This window comes from Xenia sp. Carnegie-2017, unplaced genomic scaffold (genome assembly GCF_021976095.1).
Source record: "Xenia sp. Carnegie-2017 unplaced genomic scaffold, XeniaSp_v1 HiC_scaffold_6, whole genome shotgun sequence".
NCBI classification, from domain to species: domain Eukaryota; kingdom Metazoa; phylum Cnidaria; class Anthozoa; order Malacalcyonacea; family Xeniidae; genus Xenia; species Xenia sp. Carnegie-2017.
Window position 1 is genome coordinate 22230979 of NW_025813526.1, and position 22609 is coordinate 22253587.

At 34.7% G+C, this 22609-nt stretch overlaps 2 protein-coding genes and 2 long non-coding RNA genes across 5 annotated transcripts; 3 read left to right on the forward strand and 1 right to left on the reverse strand.

Annotated features, from left to right (window-relative positions):
• The first annotated feature begins 947 nt into the window (after positions 1–947).
• On the forward strand, positions 948–1924 carry LOC124456852. 2 transcript variants are annotated; one of them, XR_006952511.1, is made up of 3 exons: positions 948–969; positions 1382–1448; positions 1534–1924. It is a non-coding gene; the product is annotated as an uncharacterized LOC124456852 (long non-coding RNA). The 2 variants fall into 2 exon arrangements; XR_006952512.1 differs by having other exon boundaries at positions 1600–1924.
• Positions 1925–2463: 539 nt separating this feature from the next.
• On the forward strand, positions 2464–3516 carry LOC124457355 (52 kDa repressor of the inhibitor of the protein kinase-like). The gene has a single exon (XM_047007623.1). It carries the CDS (start codon positions 2464–2466, stop codon positions 3514–3516), a length of 1053 nt encoding a protein of 350 aa, XP_046863579.1.
• A 2225-nt stretch (positions 3517–5741) lies between these two features.
• Positions 5742–6387, reverse strand: LOC124456844 (nephrocystin-3-like). Its single transcript, XM_047007166.1, has one exon. It carries the CDS (start codon positions 6338–6340, stop codon positions 5783–5785), a length of 558 nt encoding a protein of 185 aa, XP_046863122.1. The 5' UTR covers positions 6341–6387; the 3' UTR covers positions 5742–5782.
• A 13062-nt stretch (positions 6388–19449) lies between these two features.
• On the forward strand, positions 19450–20446 carry LOC124456861. The gene is made up of 3 exons (XR_006952521.1): positions 19450–19496; positions 19570–19674; positions 20422–20446. It is a non-coding gene; the product is annotated as an uncharacterized LOC124456861 (long non-coding RNA).
• The last annotated feature ends 2163 nt before the right edge of the window (positions 20447–22609 follow it).

The following is a 22609-nucleotide window of genomic DNA, read 5'->3' on the forward strand; positions in this document are numbered from 1 at the left end:
TAAAATTAAAATTATTACACATAATGATATGCATAACTGAAAAACTGTGAAGTGTCATAATTTTGATTTATCTTATTAAATTTTTAGCCTTGCCGTACAAATGATATTTGAAAAGACTATTGAAATTAATTGTTAATGATAATGCAAGAAAGGTCAGTATTTTGAAAAGATAAATTATCCAATGTGTTCAGTGGCGGATCTAGGGTACCTCAAGACCCTCACGCGAGGTACATAAAATTTTCAAAGAATTACGTAATAATTGAGATCATAGGTTTTAGTCCAGTTAACTGAGTTAAGTTACTATTTGCGATCAGCGTTCAGTATCTGATCGCAAAATACTCAAATCTGATTCCAGTTTTTATAGTTTGCTTTTTGAAGCAAAGCGATTTTTTTGAGGTACTTGTCAGCGGCTACTGAGGTACCCAAGCTTGAATGAGCATTTTGATTGGCTAAAACTTGCAGTTACCATGGTTTCTGAGGGACTTGAGGAAATTTTGAGGTACCAAGGAAAATTTTGAGGCATAAGGAGAATATTTTGAGGCACAAGCTGGTTTTGACCTTGAACTTTGTTTGGAATAATGTCTATGATTGGTTACGATGTTCCATGTTTATTCTAACAGTGCATTTTATTGGTGCATTTTATCAACTCCCTCAAGTACAGCAAGCGTACCTCACTATTTTCGACTTTCGACTTTCGAGATACTAGTATCGTTAACATTTACCGCACGCAATTTCTTCTGAAAATGGATAGAGATTGTTTTCTAGAAGCCCAAGAGGCAATGAACAGCAACAACAAAGAAGCTCTGTTGCTTCTGTACAACGAGCTACGCGGGCAGTTGAATTCAAAGCCAAGATGTTCATCTTACTTGCTTCGATCAAAACTGGGCAATTCACTGTACCGGCATATTGTCGCTGAGACATATATTCCAAGCAGTATGAAGTCGCAGGAAAGATCTACACTGCAATCAGGTAACGATGTGTTTATATGGCTGTTCAATTTAGCTTTTATTCTACTTCTGTCCGATTACGATGCTTTATCTGAATTTTAATAAGCTTGTCAATATCTGATGTTTTGTAATTCTTATATTTTGCATTACTTGCCAGTGCAGAAATCCTTCGTTTACCAATCGAAGTTTGTATTTTATTCGAATAATTAAATAAGCGAATAATAACTTATAAATTTAACTGAAATACTGGTATACTATTTATGTAAGGAAAATTAAGAATCTGAATGAATAACTTTATATGGCAATGTTACATGTGCTTAGCTGTTTTTAAATACGTAATATAACATTATTGGATGTTTAATATTTAAAGTTACGCTGTTTAGTACAACACAAAAGAAATTTAAACTAAAGAGGGATTATTTTGAACCTTGTAGATCTCAAGCATCAGGGAATTGTCTTTACAGCTCAGTATCTTTGCTGCTTGTAGGAGACAACAGCTTAGTAAATATTTTAAGAATACTGACTTCCCTTGAGCTATACCTTCATTGTGATTTTTACAATAAACATCCTGCATTTTCTTTGGCAGTGACTGAGCACCATGACCTTAGTCTTGTTAATCTTTTGCCATTATCAGTATCGGCCTCATGTTTAGATTCCGGCTTAAAGAATGAGGATTTAATTAAGCAAGAAGCTATTTTAAATTGTTATGATGGTACCTGGTCACCTTTCTTGTGTATTCTGGGCTTATCATCAGTTATTGGTAATGAAATATTTACTTATTATCCAGATTGTGGGGACATAAGACCCAAATTACTTTTTAATAGACATGTAAACCCTCGCTTGGCAAATGAAGCAATTGTGAAGGATGTTGCTGTTCACATATTATTCTGCTATGAAGGCAAGGTTAAGTCTGGCGAGAGCTTTTTGCCAAACCATTATGTTCCTCTTCTTTGCTCAACAAAAAATGAAAACATAAAGTGTGTAACAAAAGCGCAAGCATCCTGACAACTCTTCTCTACAAGAACACCAAGATATTAAGCGATTCTTCCAGCTGTCTTGCATTGATAAACCTTCTAACAGTAATTTTAAAACTGATAAGTCTAGCCTTAGCACCTTATCTATTGACAAGTCTTCTTCTCTTGATGCAACTTGCTACAAAAAACCCCCTTCTGATAAAATAGTGTCATTTAGTGAGGCTTCTTCTCTTGTTGACTGTCATATTCCCTTAATTTTGATGTTGCAACTTTCAGAGAAAAAGAAAAGGCATGAGCGATGGGAAATTTACAATCTCATAGTAAATGTTTATAGACCAGATGAAAATTTTGAATTCCCAAAACGAATGGAAGATCTTTTCGTTATGATTGGTTAGAAAGGTATGAATGGTTATGTTATTCTCCATCCTTGGATGGGGTTTTGTTTGCCATGTGTCCTTTTTGGTGATAATTTTAAAGATAAGGCCTCAAAAATTTCCAACCTATTCTCTCAGCCACTTCGTCGTTGGACAGATGCATCCAAAATGCTAAAACGTCATGATGGCAAAGAGAGTACTGGCAAAATGAGTTTTCATGGTTTGAATGGTTTGCATGCTTCTACTTTTCCAGTTTATTCTGCCTTCAAATCTAACATGTCTGGTAAAACAAAAGGCATTAATGTTATTATTGATTCTAAGGTTAAGAAAGAAGTTGAAGGTAACCGGGCTAAATTAAGTTCAATTACCGATACGGTCTTAACATGTGGTCGTTTGGGCTTAGCCTTTAGAGGTCATCGTGATGATGGGCACTATCATCCTGAAACTGGTAATTTTTCTGCAGGTGGTGTTGGGAATTTTGTTGAACTTCTTAATTTTAGAGTGCGTGCTGGGGACAAGGTGTTAGAGGACCATCTGAATTCATGTGGTAGGAATCAGACGTATATTTCTAAAACTTCCCAGAACAAGCTTATTAAATGCTGTGGTGAAGTAATAACAGATAAAATCATTTCTGACTTAAAAGCAAGCAGGTTCTACTCTGTAATTGCTGATGAGGCTCGAGACATCTCAAATACTGAACAGATGTCTCTTGTTTTGCGTTTTATCGACCAAAATATGGATATTAGGGAGGAGTTTGTTGGATTTCTTCCTTGTAAATGGGGCTTAAAAGGTGAGCAGCTTGCTAAGGTTGTTCTTGATGCTTTAGGCAACCTTGGTCTTTCTATTGCTGATTGTAGAGGACAGGGATATGATGGGGCAGGTGCTGTTGCTGGTCATATTAATGGGATGGCTGCTCATTTGCGTCGTTTGAATGATAAGGCTCTTTTTACCCATTGCTACAGCCACAGATTAAATTTAGCGATTTGTGAGTCTATTAATATAATGGATGTAAAATCGATGCTCAATAGAGTTAAAAAAGTTTCTGATTTTTTAATATTTCCCCTACGACAAATACCTTTAGAAAAGAATATTGACCTTCATGGTTCTTTATCAGCCGGTAGGAAAAAGAAATTAATAGATGTGTGTCGAACTAGGTGGGTTGAGAGAATCGACGGCTTAGATACTTTCCAGCAGCTTCTTATTCCTGTTTTAAAACGTTGAGAGAAATGAAGAAAAATGTAGATAAAGATCACAGTCTCAATGTTTCTTCGGATGCCTCTGAACTTCTTGATCTTTTGGAAAAGTTTGATTTTGTTGTTGCCCTGGTTATTTGTAGAAATGTGTTTGATTCTACAATTGGTGTTACTCAGCTTCTTCAAGGGAAGAGTATTGACATTATGGATGGTTTACATCTTATTACATCGTTGAAAACTTTTGTTGTTAATGTTAGAATTCCATTGATAAGTATCACGATACATGGTATGAAGAGTCTCTCGCACTGGCTCGAGAATTAGATATTGATGAAGCAAAGCCAAGGACAGTGGGAAGACAGACAACACGAGCTAATGTCCCCTATAAAACTACATCTGAGTACTATAAAAGAATTTTTCTATTCCACTTGTTGACCACCTAAACTCTGCGTTGAAAGCTCGTTTCAATACTGATAGCGTTAATGTGTACAATGGGCTTAGCATTGTACCATATAAAATGATTTCTCTTCTTAACAATGGCATGAATTGGAAAGAAAAATTCAAAGTTGTTTCCAATTTTATCACGATGACCTACCCAATCCATTGGCTTTGGACTCAGAGATTTTGCTTTGGGAAACTTATTGGGTTGATTACGAAGGAACCATTCCAGACTCAATTTCAGCAACTTTAAAAGCTTTAAAATTTGAAGGCTTTGAAAACATCAAAATTATTCTTCGTATTCTTGGAACCCTTACTATCACATCTTGCGAATGCGAACGCTCTTTCTCAGTTTTGCGCGAACTGAAAAATTATAAGCGAAGTACGATGGTTTCAGAGCGTCTAAACGGTTTGGCCATGATGAGAGTTCATCAAGAAATTGTGCCCGAAACGTCAGAAGTTATCGACAGATTTGCTATGGATAACACAAGATTAAAGTTCGTATAGTCATTATTAACAACAATCAAACATCAAACATGAAAACAAGAAACTTAAAATAATAGCATCATTAAGGCAAAGTTTCGCAACCATTTAACTAAATGGCAGTCAAGTTGACTGTCCATGTCTGGCTGCTTTTTAGAAGCATGCCTAGGCATGCTGATGAGCTCTGATATTGAGCGAAACAGTCAGAATTATTGATTGTATTAAGTGCTTCTTTAATCCGAAATCCTTGTTTTGCCACTGCTTCTTTTAAGCGCCGCCCCCTGTTACCGCGCTGCTCTTACGATCAAACAAAGTTACAGCGCTGCGGCGCTAAAACGAGCACTCATAGTAATGCTACTTTGAGGGAGGTAAACGATTGGCCTGTATCCGCCACTGCCCCAAGTAAAGTATAATTAAATCAATTAGCAATAACTGCATGTCTATTTCAAACAACTACAATTCTCACAAATAGAAAACATATTTTGTAAATTATATGAATAAATAGAAATAAATATAGAAAAGGCTGTATTCATACTTATATAGCAAAGCAAATCTTGTGGGATTTTCAGCATTTCAAAAAGGGATGTTACATGATCATGGTTGCTGTAAGATCAGTAATTACTCTCATTATACAAGAAAATGACCAAACAACATTCATTTTAAGGAACTTCACAACTTCTGAATAGCTAGATATTGCAAACTCATAAATACACTTTGATAGTTCCATACAAGTTTCTTAATAAAAACTGTTCCAGTAAATAAATGACATTTAAAAACTTGAAAGTACAAATGTTTGAATATTGTCAATAATATATTTATACATTTTATAAATATACAACTGTTGTTATTTGAACTTTGTTAAAAGAAATCTACAATACAACTGTTTCTAATCATCTTTAGTATAAAGAAGACATAACTAAAATGAAAAGAGAAATTTATTTTCTTCTTCATTGAAAATGAGCTACAAATTCATTTCCTCTTCTTCTATCTCCTTCTACGTTTTCTAGCAAATAAAAGATAAACAGAAGTCAAAATGCTTCAGTTTCAATAGCTATAGTTTGTTTATAAGAAAATAAAGATTGTTGTCTATTATTGCAGTGCATGTTCAGGTCCAAATGCTTTCGTCTTAATTTCTTTCGCTCGTTCATAAAAATCTTTGGCTTTTTTGTACTTTCTCATTTTACTGTAAACCAAACCCAGACTGCTGTACGTTGTCGCAACATTAACATGGTCAGGTCCAAATGCTTTTGTTTGAATTTCATCGCTCGTTCATAAAAATCTTTTGCTTTTTTGTACTTTCTCATTTTACTGTAAACCAAACCCAGACTGCTGTACGTTGTTGCAATATTAACATGGTCAGGTCCAAAGGCTTTTGTTTAAATTTTCATCGCTCGCTCATAAAAATCTTTTGCTTTTTCGTACTCTCCCATATTTTTGTAAACCAAACCAAGATTGTTGTACGTTGACGCAATATTAACATGGTCAAGTCCAACTGTTTTCGTTACAATTTCTATCGCTCGTTCATAAAAATCCATTGCTTTTTCGTATTCTCCCATTTCACTATAAACCAAACCCAGATTGTTGTACGCTCTCGCAATATTAACATGGTCAGGTCCAAATGCTTTTGTTTGAATTTCTATCGCTCGTTCAAAAAACTCTATTCCTTTTTCGTTCTCTCTCATATGTATGTAAACTGAACCCAGATTGTCGTACGCTGTCGCAATATTAACATGTTCAGGTCCATATGTTTTCGTTTCAATTTCTGTTGCTCGTTCATAAAAATCTTTTGCTTTTTCGTACTCTCCCATATTAATGAAAACCAAACCCAGATTGTTGTACGTTGACGCAATATTAACATGGTCAGTTCCAAATGCTTTTGCTTTAATTTTCATCGCTCGTTCATAAAACTCTTTTGCTTTTTCGTATTCTCCCATATCATCGTAAACCGAACCCAAATCGCTGTACGTTGTCGCAATATTAACATGGTCATGTCCAAATGTTTTTGTTTGAATTTTCATCGCTCGTTCATAAGACTCTTTCGCTTTTTTGTACTCTCCCATATCTCTGTAAACCGAACCCAGATCGTTGTACATTTTCGCAGTATTAACATGGTCAGGCCCAAATGTTTTTGTTTGAATTTTCATCCCTAGTTCATAAAAATCTTTTGCTTTCTCGTACTCTCCCATTTTAATGTAAACCGAACCCAGATTGCTGTACTCTATTGCAATATTAACATGGTCAGGTCGAAATGTTTTCGTTTTAATTTCTATTGCTCGTTCATAAAAATCTTTTGCTTTTTCGTACTCTCCCATTTTAATGTAAACCGAACCCAGATTGCTGTACGTTGACGCGATATTAACATGGTCAGGTCCAAATGCTTTCGTTTGAATTTCTATCACTCGTTCATGAAAATCTTTTGCTTTTTCGTACTCTCCCATTTTAATGTAAACCGAACCCAGATTGCTGTAAGTTGACGCAATATTAACATGGTCAGGTCCAAATGCTTTTGTTTGAATTTCTATCACTCGTTCATGAAAATCTTTTGCTTGTTCGTAATCTCCCATATTTTTGTAAACCGAACCCAGATTGCTGTACATTGTCGCAACATTAACATGGTCAGGTCCAAATGCTTTTGTTTGAATTTGTATCGCTCGTTAGTAAAAAGCTTTTGCTTTTTCGTACTCTCCCATAACATCGTAAACCGAACCCAGATTGTTGTACATTATCGCAATATTAACATTGTCAGGTCCAAATGCTTTTATTTGAATTTCCATCGCTCGTTCAAAAAAATCTTTTGCTTTTTCGTACTCTCGCAATTTATCGTAAACCAAACCTAGATTGTTGTATGTTGTTGCAATATTAACATGGTCAGGTCCAAATATTTTTGCTTGAATTCCTATTGCTCCCTCGAGAAAATCTTTAGCATTTTCATAATCTCCATTCTTCCAAAGCAATACACCCAGGTCGTTGTACGAATATGAAACATCAATATGATCAGCACCTAACACTTTAGTTTGAATTTCTGTTATTTCATAAAATACTTTAGTTGCAAGTTTATAGTTGAAACATCTTTCCAAAACATCTACAAAATATTTGGCAAGTTTCCAATTTCTTTCATCAAGTTTTTGTTTTGATGATTTTACATCGATCAACTTATTTAGGAAATGTTGAAATGGTGAATTTGTTATGAATTTAATTAGATGTGGAATTATTTTGATTTCATCTTCTCTGTCTTCAAAATTATTTAGTGCCCAAGCAACTTGACAGGCAAGATCAGCTGCAGACTTTTTAGAATTATTTTCGTTTTGTTTACAACCAAAGGTCTGCGATGAATAATTCATGATGGCTTCATGTACAAAGCTGTGCAGGCGGATGTCGTTGTTTTCCGTTTGAAGGAATAAAGAACAATGCTTTAATTGAAGACAGACATCTTCTGCAGATATTTGTGGATCAATGCTTTTAATAAATGATATTATAATATCTTGTGGTAAGGGATCGAAAGATATTATTGAGAAAAGTTTAAAAACATGTTCCAACAAGATGGATTCTTTAGCATTTTTTTGTACTGCTAACATAACAGTTTTCATTCCTAAGTAAGATGTGTTTATCTTTTGAAAATTGGCATCCATGTTCTGTCTCTCTCCTTCATTCAACTTATCAAAATATTGCTCCCACGTGAATTTCGGATTTACACTTTTTACACTACCTACGTAGGAAGCAGCATTTGCCAGGAACAACGTTTGACGATCTAATTTTTCTGATAAATCTTTTAAAAATTTTTCATCTTTATTATGAATATCAGAAAAGACAGATAGAATTTGTCGACATTCTGCATTGTTCATACCATGACTAACTGAAATGTGTTTATTTAAATTTACATCTGGTGGTATAGCATCTGTATTTTGGACAGTTACTATAATTTGTCCATTTTTCCAATTATGATCACCAACTTGAGGTAATAATGGATAAATTTTATAAAGTTCAACCACGTTATCTACAACAATCCACCATGTTTGCCAAGATTTCAGTTGCTGTGTCAGCAAAAATTGAAAATCTTTAATTTTTTCTTCGCTGCTTTTTGATTCTTTTAAAATATTTTCAATGACAGTTTTATCATTGTTTAATAGTTGATAAAGTTCAGCATAAGTTTTCAAAAGAGAGTCGATGTCTTTTCCTTCGAGTGTCATCACAAATGTCGTATTCTTTTCCCAGTCAAACGAGTTATACATTTCTTCGCAAATTTGTCTAGCTAATTGAGATTTACCACTGCCAGGATTACCAGAAATATAGTAATATGTTAATTCATTATTGTTAGTACTGCGCAAGTTATGAGATCTGCTGTGATTTGATTAAGTAATTCTTTACGTTCAACGACATCGTGATTTGCTTTGCCAGGAAGTACTTGAAAAGAATTAAATTTGTTTCGTTCACTTTTTATTTTGACAATTTCAGTGAATGAAAATCCTAGATCTTTAAACGACTTTTCAACATCACAAACCATTTTGTGACAATCAGCATCAGATAATTTTCCATCTTCATTATGAGCGATTTTGTTTCTTATTTTACGAATTTCATTCACAGCTTCTCTAACTTTTGGATCACTTTTTGCTCCAATTGATTTGGAATACAATATCGCTGCAAATAGTGTCGTACAATCCCACTTACTAGTGTCACCATTTTGAAAATTTGAGAGAATATGTTTTTCAGGAGGTCTCCCTATTGAAGTTTCAATTTTGAACAACTTCTGACCACTAACGTTTGTATTTTCCCATTGTCCGAGAGAATCTTTGTAATGAGTGTCCCATTCTTGGATAAAAAGATCAACAAGTTTCTTTGTAACATCTGTAAGTACTTCTTGCAGGTAGAATTTATTAATTTTTTCTCTTTACTGCATCTAGTGATCATCAAGTTAAAAATGTCAATATAAATTGGTTCTTTCGTTAGAGTTTATAGACAACTAAAATTGTTGAAGATCAAACATAGCTACCTAATGTTACAGTTTTACTTGTACGTGTAAATGAATATCGAGGATGGCAGCTGAAAACAACGCAATTGGACATTTTAGTTTTCCTGCATTTAGGCATTTGGCTACATTTTGGTAGTGACGTCGCAACGATTTTGCAAATGGGAGGGGGACGAAATTTGTACCACGTCCGTCGCTAGCGAAATGGCCCTAATAATTGCTTCTGCACTAGAAATTTTAGAAATATTTATCACAACATGAATAGTTTCAATTTTTTAACTTCCTAGTTAAACCATGGCGGATTTGTACATCCTTCGTGTTATAACGTTACGTAGATTGATTATTGATTTTAATGAAATGTTTTCATAATATAATACTTCTAGAATTGCAGTATTTTCATGAGCCTTACTCTTAGTCATTGCTATATTTGTATTTTTGTGTGTACAAGTTTGAGTCTACGAGTGTACTTGTCCACGTTCTCATACAAGTTCTATGATATGGTGTAATGTGGTTCATGATAAGCATCCCAATATTACTTGTTCTTCCTTGCCTACTAGAGACTTGTTTTATTCCAGAATTATTACTTTGTTTTTTTTTCATTTTTAAGGAATTAAAATCTTCACCATTCGGCTAACAACCCAGAAAGGGTAAATGCAACGCAAAATAGTTTGCACAGCGAATAGAATGCTTCTTTTTACAGTAAAGTTGTGCGAATTCCGTAAGAGCTACATTGATCCCATGTGTTTCTTTTTCAATTTAGAATGATGCATATGAAGACTCTTATAAAAAATTCAAATGGGAAGCACTTGGGGGGCACAGCCAATATTTAGGGGGCACGTTCCCCCTTCCCAGGCTCTCTTTAGGGACGCTACTGCATGTTGGAATGAAAATAGAGGTACTGAGTTATATTATCACTTAGTAAGGTGTTTAACAATTTGTCTAACTGACACACAAAGTTTGTGGAAGGCAGTCTACTTGAATACAATGACTACTTAGTCAGCTGTACAATGGAAATCTATATGAGGCAGAGTGTTCTGTAATTTAGCCTTGGCATTTAAAAAGATTCCTATTTCTCATAAAAGATCTGATTGCCTTCTAGAATTAATTGTAAAGGCAACCATGAGAAATTTTTCAGGTATTTTTCCTTTTCAATAAAAAAATCATGTTAAATATAGGACATGTCTTGGAAGTCATGTTTTATGAAAGAAAAACAAAAAATTCATTCTAGTTGTGTAGAATGCAGATTGAATTTGTGTCTAGACGAACATTTAAAAACGTGTCTGTTTTTTACAAATATATTGGGTGTGGCATAGGCTTATTAGAGAGGAGGCAAAAGCCCCCTAGAAGTTTGAGTGACCGTCGGGCATTTGAGCTTAACTCCATGGGCTCGTTTGCTCGAACTCAACAGGTTATGGGCCCAGGAGAGGTTTGCTTTTCGATGGAATCGAAAGCAAATACGAGTTATGGGAAGTAAAATTCTTGGGCTATATGCGTCTTCAAAAACTGTACGACGTATTTATCGAATCAGCAAATGAGAGAGAAGAACCAGCAGCTTCAAAACTGGCTGACGCTTTTGCAGAGTTGGTCAAATGTCTGGACGCTAGAAATTTGTCTCTTGTGATTCGGGGGGCGAAAAACAATGGACGGAGAGCTTTAGAAATCTTCAGACGTCACTATTAAGGCAGGGGAAAACCTCGCATCATCGCTCTTTACAAGGAACTCACTTGGCTGAAGAAAAGTGACGACGAGACTGTCACAGATTATATATTGCGAGCGGAACGATCGGCAACAGCCTTAAGAGAAGCCGAGGAGATAATAAGTGATGCACTACTCATTACAATGGTTTTAAAGGGTCTGCCAAGGACGTACGACATCTTTGCTACCGTAACAGTTCAAAGGGAAAGACAAATGATATTTACGGAATTTGAAAACTCGTTACGAAGTCATGAAGAAAATGTCAAAGTATTGTCAAAAAAAAAGGTAGGTGACAACGTTATGTATGTGAAACCAAAATTTGACGGAAATTGTTTCAAATGTGGATGAAAGAGACACAAAAACTCACAATGCCGACTGAAGGGGAACAATGAGGTAGGTGCTCCATATGCAAGACGAAGACCCACGACACGAAAGATTGCCGAAAGACGAAAGAAACGTCCAAGTCAGCTAAAGACGAGCAGCGCTGTGACAGTGAAGGCAACACTCCTTTTTATTCGTGTCAAAGGATGAAGAAAAAAACGCTGAAGCAGACGTGAAGGATAAGGATCAAGCGAATTTCACTCTACTGGTGGACACAGGAGCTACAAGCCTCATTATTAACGATAAGTCAAAATTTATAGATTTTGATAGTAAATTTGATAGTAAAGCGCATGCTATTGAATTAGCAAATGGCAGTAAAGCCAACGTAGTAGTCGCTAAAGGTACTGCTAAAGTCAAATTAGTTGAGTTGCATAGAAATGCACAGGATGTCTTATTTAGTAATGTGTTATATGTGCATCTTACGTTCAAAATATATTCTCAGTAAATGCTGCTGTAGAAAAGGGGGCAAAAGTCAAATTAGATAAACACGATAAGCATGTACAGTGCCCTGATGGCACAACGTTTGGAATAAGACAAAAAGGCAAACTTTACTATAAAAATAGCATATCATCTTCGAATAAAAATGCATGTTCTCTTTACGAGTGTCACAAGGCTCTAGGTCACTGTAACTACAAGGATGTTAGGAAACTAGAGAAGGTGGTTAAGGGGATGAAAATCACAGACTTGAGGAAGTTGAGTGTGAGGTTTGTACGCAAGGTAAAATGTGTCAGACGAAAAGTAAGCTGGAAGATAAAAAGGCGAGAGGTCCTCTTGAGTTTATGCACACGGATCTTGCAGGTTCTATTGATCCGGAAGAAAGAGAAGGGTTTAAATATTTATTGTCGTTTGCGGATGATTGTTCAGGATTGAATATGGTCTATTTTCTTAAGCATAAAAGCGATACACCACAAGCATTAAAACAGTTTTTAGCAGATGTTGCACCTTACGGAAGTGTGAAGCACATAAGAAGTGATAACAGCACTGAATTTACAAGCGAGAAATTCAAATCGATTCTTAAGAAAACAAAATTAGGCATGAAACTAGTGCACCATATTCGCCACACCATAACGGCACAGTTTAGAGATCGTGGTTAACTTTATTTAACATGGCTAGGTGTCTATTGCTAGAAGCGGAACTACCAAAATCCATGTGGACATGTGCCGTCATGGCATCTGCTTATATTAGGAGTCGTTGTTTTAATTCGAGGTTGAACAAAACTCCGTTCGAAGCGTTTACAGGCTCAAAACCAGACTGGACCAAAATGCACGTTTTTGGTTGTGTTTGTTATGGTTATTCACAAATTTCCAAAAAGTTAGACCCTAGAAGTAAAGAAGGTATTTTCGTACGGTATGATAAAAATAATCCAGCATATCTACTATACTACCCTGACATTAACAAGGTAGAGCGTGTAAGATGCGTTAAGTTCTTCAGGGAGGGTAGCAGGGAACTGCCGAAACTAGATGATGAAGAACTTGCACCTCAGATAGCAAAACTGCATAAAAGAAACCCCAAAACAACTAAAGAAGATATTAGTACTCCAGAGACGTCTAGAGAATCAAGATACCCCACTAGGATAAGAAGTAAGCCTAAATATCTTGACGAGTATGTGACAGAAGAGGTTTCAGGGAAGGATACTGTCTCATATACCATAGATTATTGCTATAGAGTATCCAACATCCCAACGACCTATTGCCAAGCAATAAGCTCCAATGAAAAAGTAAAATGACAAAAAGCCATTAATGATGAAATGAAAGCGTTAATTGACAATGATACGTTTGAATTTTTTCCACTCCCAACAAATAGAGACATAGTGGGGGGAAGATGGGTATAAACCGTAAAAGTAGGGTAACATGAAGAAGAGACCCAAAAACCTGTTACGTAGCTAAAGGGATACTCGCAGACTCTCGGTATTGACTACAACGAAGCCTTTTCGCCAACTGTACGCATGAGTTCTATCCGTGTATTGCTTAAAACGCTGTTCAAAACAACATGTCATTGCATCAGATGGATATAAAAACAGCTTATCTTAACGCCCAAAATGACGGCGAAATTTATATGCATTAACCTGAAGGATATGAGGAAGTAGATAAAAATGGTGAAAAATTAGTGTACAGGTTAAAAAGATCTTTGTATGGATTAAAACAAAGTGGTAGGAATTGGAATAACGTATTGCATGAACACTTAATCGGGAAAACTTTCAAACAATCATTAGTCGACCCAAGCGTTTACACGCGATTTGAAGGAAAAGATGTTACTATTCTTATAGTATGGGCAGATGATATTATCATGGTTGCTTACAATGACACATCAATGTAGAGTGTCAAGAAAATCTTAAGCGACCAAGCGTTTCAAGATGAAAGATTTAGGAATATTGTCCTGGTTCTAAGGGACTGAATTCAAATACTCAGAAAATGAAAAAACATTGAGTCAAAGGCAATATATTATTAAGTTACTAACAAAATTTGGCATGTCGGAGTTCAAACCCAAACCCACTCTATCATCTTCCGATACAAATAAAATGTCGCATGATCAATCGCCTCAGTTATAAGATCCGAGTCTTTACAGACAAATTGTCGGTAGTCTTATATATGTTGTGACAGGAACTAGACCTTATCTGTGCTTTATTGTAACAAAGCTGTCTCAAAAGATGGCTAAACCGACAAAAGCAAACCTAATAGAGGCAAAGCATGTTTCAAATCACATTTAGAAAATGTGAAAGTGTTTTAAAATAAGTTGGTTTTTCTGATTCTGATTGGACTGGCAATGCGGATGACAGGCGTAGTATTTCAGGTTACGGTTTCAGGTTGAGTGAGAACGGTGGTTTGGTTTCTTGGAGGAGTAAGAAGCAATCTACAGTTGCTTTGTCAACTTGTGAGGCTGAGTATATGGCATTGACTGAAGCTATTCAGGAAGCAAAATTTTTGAAACAGTTGTGTGTTGATTTGCGTATTTGTAAGGAAGGCGAGTATTTTTTGTTGAATGTTGACAATCAGGGTGCAATTAACTTAGCAAAGAACCCTATGTACCAAAAAAGGTCTCAACACATAGATATTAGATATGACTTTATCAGAAGTGAAATAAGGGCTGGTAAAATAGAAATTATGTATGTAGCAACACATGAAAATGTGGCTGATATATTTACGAAGGCTATAAGTTAGATTAAATTAAGTAGATTCAAAACATTTATAACTAGTAAATACATATTAATTTGTTAATTTAGTTAATGAGCAAGTGAGGGGTGTTGAGTCATGCTCATAAACCACAGAAACATGTTAAACTTATTGCACATAATAATATGCAAAACTAAAATTCTCTGGCGTGTCATTATTTTGATTCATCTTGTTGATTTTTAGTGTTGCCGTACCAATGACATTTGAAAAGACTAATGAAATTAATTTTTGGTGATAATGCAAGAAAGGTCAGTATTTTTAATTGACAAATTATCCAATGTGTTATTGGGAAAATCCCACAAAAATCAACAGATGTATCAATATAAAACAAATGAAGTGCGAATTTCACCACGAAAATGACATTGAGGTTTTTTATAACAAATATAACAAAATTCTAGACATAAGAACAAACAATGACACTATGATAGGTGAACTTTATAATAAACATACCTTAACAAATTTTGAAAGAATAAAGACGACGCAACCATCTACAGATGTCTTTGCTTTTTCTTGATAATAAAGAAATTGGAATAATCAATAAATGCTTGATTTTAATCAACTACTGTTTTTATTCTAAAATATTGAATTCTGTTCACAACAGCGAAACGGTAAAATGAGATAGGCAAATTTTTATATATTAGTTATGACTAATGAGAATACGCAAAGAAGGGATGATTTATAAATTTTACAACAAATTATGTTTCAGTTAAATTTGATAAACTTTATACACAGTTTACATATATTTATTTGAATTATTTAAATGTTTTAGAAAACTAAATTATTAATAAACGCAAAGTTGAGGCAGCCAGGCAAAACACATAATACCATTTTTACCAATAAGATAGCTCAAAAAAATAAAGATTATAAACAACAACTTTTCCAATAATTATTTTTGACGACTGATACTAGATAAGACGGTTAATTTTCTCACATCTCAGTAATCAGAGATACTTCAAAATTGATAGCGTTTGGACTTGACAGTTTATTATGCAAAGTTTTCCAACGTTAAATTATCTAAAATTTATTTGTGATTGTTTAACAAACCCCATCAAAATCAACAAATGTTTGTCATATCAAAAATGCCTTTAAACAAAGACACAGAAGAACACAAAAATAGTGATCATGCAAATCTGTAGCAACTAATTGTTCCATAGATATCTAACGCAAAATTTGCGAAATGTAAACATCTAGATAATAAATTTCATACTCTCTTTCGATGTAAATATTCTGGTGCTACATTGTATAAAATGTAGTACACGTTATGATAAAAGCCATGTTAGAAAAAGAAAATTATTGCACATAATGACATGCACATGTAACATTCTTTGACGTGTCATTATTTTGACCCAACACATTAATTTAATAAACTTTGCTGTATTAATATAATTTGAAATAAACGATTGTAGTAAATTGGTATTGATGTGAGAAAAGTCGTATTTTCCACGTGTAATGTATCCAAAATTTATCTGTGTTTTAAAATCCCACCAAAATGAAGAAAATTTATCCATATAAAACATACGTGGCACTAATTTATAAGTTATATTTAACTACAAAGTTCGCGACATCAAAACTAAACAATTGATACATGGAAACGAAACATTAAATTAGAAGGTTAAATTACACAATTACATAAAGGCGAGTAAACTTTAAAATCAACATACCTCAACGAATTTAGAAAGATTAAAAACGACGCAACCAACTACATGATGTGTTTGCTTTTGCTTGATAATAAAGAAATCGGAATGTTAAATAAATGCTTAGTTTTAATCACCTGCTGTTTTTATTGTAAAATATTGAATTCTGTTCATAACAGCGAGACGATAAAATGAGATGAGCAAATTTTATATTTTAGCTATAATTGAAATATACACGACAGGGATTGATTTACAAATTTTATTGCAAATTCAATTTCAGTTCAAGTCAATCAACTCTTAAATGTTGTACACATTTAACTAATATTAATTTTCAGTATTGACATGGGTGTACGGGACCAAAAACATCAGGATACGGACATTATTTTGCTCGACGAAAGCGGAAATCCTTTACATACAGTGTCGTAGTTAGACATGAAGAAAGACATGAACTTCTGGGGAGCATATTTTCTAACGCCAAACGCGTGAGCCTTTCTAGCGAGTCTATAAAGTCATGCTCACCTTTGGAAAATTTCTAAATCTGGAGTTCGTCAATAACGATTATCAGTGTTTCTGGAGTGTTATTTTTCATAATTCTTAAAGTTATTTGCTTCAAGAAAAACATTATTTTTATTGTTTACTTAAACAAAGCTACTGCCAAAATCCTTGCATTTAATTTTAAAATTTCTTTGTCAGAAAATTTCACCTAGTTTAGTAAGGACAACTTTCAAAGTAATTACAGCATTACTGAGGTAAATTTAGTATCTTAAATAGCTGTGCTTCTATCAAAATTGTGAGGATGTCGTGATATTGTCATGATAAATTTATTCTCCTTGGTGACATTTCAATAAATAAAATGCTCAACTGGGTTTTAACCAAAAGCATATTTTAATCACTTATAATGTCGGATTTTTCCTTTCAATAACTACGAAAAGTGGGCCGTTCAGATTGTGGGCCTACATGCTTTAATTTGGTAAGCTTCCTCCCCCCCGACTTTTAATTGTAGCGTTTGTTTGAGGACAGTGTTAACTTAGAGATCAGTGTCAACTTGATCTCGTCCAAGTCACATGTTTTTCATGTGCATATTAAAAGCCGTGTTAGGATTTATATATTAGAGATTAGAGGGAGGCCTTCATCCCATCTAATCCCAAAAAGGTGATTACGATGATTTAGTATAAGGGTTTGCGCATGAAATCTTTGATTGGCTAATCTATAATCTAAAACAAATATGGCGGATTCAACTCTCGTCTTTCGTATTTCAAAAATTTTAGTTGACGATATATTTTCTTACTTGGAGCAATACAATGTTTTCTGTTAGGATTGTAGATGCTGATTTTTACTAGGGAAAACCTATAGATGACTTAGATATTTTGTTTTCCAAATTTCGCGAGGCGAATGTTAACCGTGTTCCAGTTTTGAGAATATTTGGCTCAACTCTTGGTGGACAGAAAACTTGTGTTCATATTCATCAAGTATTTCCTTACTTATACATACCTTACGATGGAACTAAGCCCACAGATAAATATCTGAAACAATTTACGACATGTGTAGACTTTGCTGTTCAAGTTGCGTTTGGTAGAACATCATCTTCTATGAAATATGTTCATAAAACTGAAACTGTTAAAAAAATGTAAGTTATTTTTTTTCTCCTCATGTTGACAAAGCTTACTATTATTAAATCTTTTTTACTCTCTTTCTTTACATCAAAATACAAAATCTTCTATTTTCGACCCAATAACGTTTCAATATCATTCACCCAAAATGATTTTATCTTTTAGACCATTTTATGGTTATCATGAAAACGAAGAAGAGTTTATTAAGATGGAGTTGTACCATCCAAGAATAATTCCCAAGTAAGATATATTTTTCATGTTTTTCTAGCATAAAACGATATCAAAATATTTCGTTTTTTTCAGACTTGTTGATCTTCTTCAGAATGGAGCTATATTGAACAAGTCATTTCAACCACACGAAGCTCATATTCCTTATATTCTACAGGTAAATATTGTTTTTTATTATTCATGAGGAAAAAAACATCTTCGATTGTTATAACCCAGATTGCAGTGGTTAGTTTGTAAACTGTGCACCAGACAGGGGGCAAGGCCTGCAAAGTTTGTTTTTTATTTCTTTAGAAATTAATCTCATTCATTGTTTTTCAAAATAATTGATTAAAGCAATATTTGTTTTGTACATAGGAGTAAAAAATGGGCTGACTTTTCTACCGACATCAGAAATGCAACATTTGCATGTATAGGTGCCCACTTTGCTATAATTATACATCAGATCTCAGGTGCCCAATAAAAACATTCCATTGAGGATTATAACTGTAAATTTCATGTGCAAAACATTTTGTCAATGAAGTGAATGGTTTGAACACATTGTGGAAGTATAGCTGCATGTTTGTTGATGTTGATCATAAAGGATACTACAGTATTGAGAAGGACTGTTGGGGGTAGTCTTGATTGATGTTTCCACACGTAGATGAGATGATTACTGGTAACAATGTTAAAATGTCATTCAACACTAATACCACTGACCTTCTTTAATCTTTTCCTGCCTGGAGTGTCAACTTCTATAGAGTTTCACTAAGTTACATTATAAGAAATATATTGAAATATCGTTTATTTTTGTTTCTAATTGATTACAATCTTTATGGTATGAACTTACTTGAGTTACTTCAGGTAAGTTCATTTTAGAGGATTTTCATTAAAAACAGGAAAGTTTCATTATTGGTTTTTTCAGCATTCTATTAAAATCTAACACCACAAATGATTATTTACCATCAAATTGAAATTATAGATAAAAATCTTTATATAATAATAAATCAATTCCATTTCATGGTTCATCTCGAAATTCATTTTTCAATTTTCCTTCATCTCAACACTGGAATGAAGACACTATTCCTGGGTTTGTCTTATTCATATATGTTTTACACTTGAAGATTAATTGAAATCAAAAGGATTTGTGCAAATCCTTAATCCTAAATTTGACACATGTGCGTATGATTTATGCCAAGATTTAGAGTCAATGCTCAATCCAGATTACAAAATTTACATTTAAAAAATTAGTTTAACTTTGGAATGATTCTTTGTGATAACTATCTTTACAGTTGATATTCATTATTTTAATGTTGGTCATTGGTCATTATTTAGAAATTTATGCCTGGATCCTACTGTGAAAAAAGTCAGTCGCTGTGGACTTGAATTTAATGTAATTGCTGAAGACATCTTGAATCAAATAAATGTTGAAAGTAAAATTTACTTATCTTTATGTCTTCATTTTACTGTTTATACATCTTTAATGAGTTTATTATGTTTATGAAGGTTGTATTGGTCATAATCCTGGTATAACTGCTATGTGGGAAGATGAAAGACAACGAAGACGAGATATTGGACTATCTTCACAAGTTGCTCTTCCTGTTTCACAAGGTAAGGTACAAAAAAGTACATGTCACATCATTGTATAGCTCACAATACATTTCATGTATTTTATATTGTCATGGTATTTATGATTTACGAGGCTCTGACTTATATATCCCAAAATGCAGCTGTTTTCTAGTGTATAAAATTTCATGTTTTCTTAAGTTTAAACATTGTCATCGTTACATGAAGATGTGTACAACTGCTCCTTTATTAATTTTCTTTTACTTAACAGTTAACAATACGTAGGTAAAAATTAGTTAACAAACTTTTTTGTCGTTAGATCGTATTCAGTGTAAGAATTAGTTGAGAAAAAACGATGTGCAATTTTTTTTGACAAAAGTGTTTCTTTAGAGGCATAATGAAATCGTTACTACGTTAATTATTATATAGCGCTAATTGCTAAATTATTATTTTTATACGTGAACAAATTCATATGATTTACGACAGTGTTTTTCGTTGCAACCGCTGATTCAGTTACAAATGTATGAGAGAAATTTTTTGCGCATGTTATTCTCTCCTCTTTTTTGTGCAAAAGTGAAAAGAGAATAACCGAATATACTTTTGCTTTCTGATTATTAACATCCTTGATGTTTTCTTACGATAAAAAACATCATATTTGTTCAAGGTTGCCAGTTTGGCTTAATAATTTGAGCCAAATTTCGTTTCTTTTTCTCACGTTAGGCTTATTTAAAATTCCCTTTGGTTTATTTTTCAAATTTGGCTTAGTTAAGTTTTTTTTTGTCTTCTTTTAAGAATCAAAATAAAAATGTTTCCTGATTTTACTGAAAATACTCCAAATATCTATGATGCCGAAAACAGTACGTCTCTTGGCTTGGCTTCGCGAACGAAGATTTTATGAAGGGGGCTGTCCACGTCGACTACAGGCACGCTTGTGGCTGACAAGTCCGATGCGAGACAAACAGGTTCGGCCGCAGCGGCTACAGTCAAAGGTCACGTCAGGTAAGGCTGCTGAAGCTTCCCGGTTCTTCCTCCTGCGGCGTTTCTCCCTCAAGTTCTCTGTACGAGAGTCCTCAAAGGAGGAGACAGCCTGGTGGACAGTACGAGGCCAGGCATCACGGTCAGCAGCAAGAATACACCACTGGCGGTGGTCGATATGGCAGGCTCCGAGGGACTTCTTAGGAGAGTCTTTGCAGCGTTTCTTCGGTGCCCCTCTGTCACGGTGGCCAGTGGAAAGTTCGCCATACAAGGCAATTTTGGGCCGGCGCTGAACATCCATTCTGGAAACGTGTCCTGCCCAACGTAGCTGTGACTTCAGTAGCATGGCCACGATGCTGGTGATCTCCGCCTGTGTGACGACCTCAACATTGGTGACGTAGTCACTCCAGTGAATGTTGAGGATGGTGCGGAGACAGCGCTGATGGAAACGCTCAAGGAGGCGTAGGTGGTGACGGTAGATTACCTACGACTCAGAGCCGTACAAGAGGGTGGTGAGTATGACGGCTCAGTACACGCTGATCTTGGTGCCCTTCTTCAAAGAATTGTTGTTCCACACTCTGTTATACAGTCTGCCAAAAGCGCTGCTTGCCTTGGCCAGTCTGTTGTCGACCTCCCTGTCGAACTTCGCATCTGATGTGATAACACATCCCAGGTAGGTGAACTGGTGAACGCTTTTCAGCTCAGTCTCGCCGATGGTAATGTGAGGATTGCACTCTACCCGAAGTGCAGGCTGATGGAGGACTTCCGTCTTTTTCAAGCTGACCTTGAGTCCGAAGAGCTGGGCAGCCTCTGCAAAACAGGACGTCAGGCGCTGCAGGTAACAGTATGTAACGGTTTACAAAACAACGCAAATGCAAAAATTGACATTAATAATGTATTACCCCCCTACTGTCATAAGCATATAAGCACCATGTATGTTGACTGTTGACAGACTTTCCAGTCTTAAAGTGACAACGTCTTTGAATTTGATGACATTGTGTCAACATGGATTTTAATGTCGTGCAGCGCACTTGTTTATAAAGTAAAGATCAGTAAAGATTAAGCTTGAAAACTTTCCTCAATTTATGTGGTAGTAATCAATAATGAAGTTTTTTGCACATCGTTTGAAAAAGTGATCTGCAATTGTTTTCATTTTAGCTAAAACGATGTGCAAATTGCACATTGCACACCGTTAATTCGCACACTGCCATGATTAGACATGGATATCAATGGTGATTGTGTACAGTTTCATTTGTGTTTAGTAAAATTTCTCTTATATGAAGTTTTTTAATCAATCTTTTTTATTTTATTGTTTATTGAGAAGGTAATGATGATGAACATGATGAAGATATTGATGAAGATAAAGAATCAATATTAATGCCACAGCCATTTTGGAAAGATGATGAAGAGGAACATGATTCCCTAAGATAAAAGTATCCATTTTTGTTTATAAAATAAAGACAGAAAAATGCGTGCGTTTTTGTCTATGGTTGAGTTAACATTAGCTAACTTGGCATGAGCGAACCTATCTGAGCTCAATCAGTTAAAATCAATCAAAGATAATTTCCAAATCAATCATGAATACATGTTACAGGAAAAATTAAAACATTTCTTTTTAATTTGTCTGTTTTGTATTATCGTTGTTTTATAAAAGAAGTAAAAGATGTTTTTTTGTGTTTACACAGGCTTATGCAAATCTTGGAGACGTTTGTGAGAACTTTGGAGCAGGTGCAAGCCTTTGACTCTGGACATCACTGATCGAGTTCTCCCAAAGGTCTCCTTGCTTTTCATAATCCTGTGCAAACACTGTAAACATCTTAAATTAAAAACAATCAATCTTCTCTAAAGTTTTGAGTAGCTGTCTTCTTCACTTGCAGTTCGGAGAATGAAGAGGAAATGGACTGGAAATCACCTTTACGTATGTCTCAAGAGGATGGTCTTGGTGATGACGAGGACTCCAGGTGACATGTGTAGTCAATCAATTTTCACTCCGCGAGAGAATCTC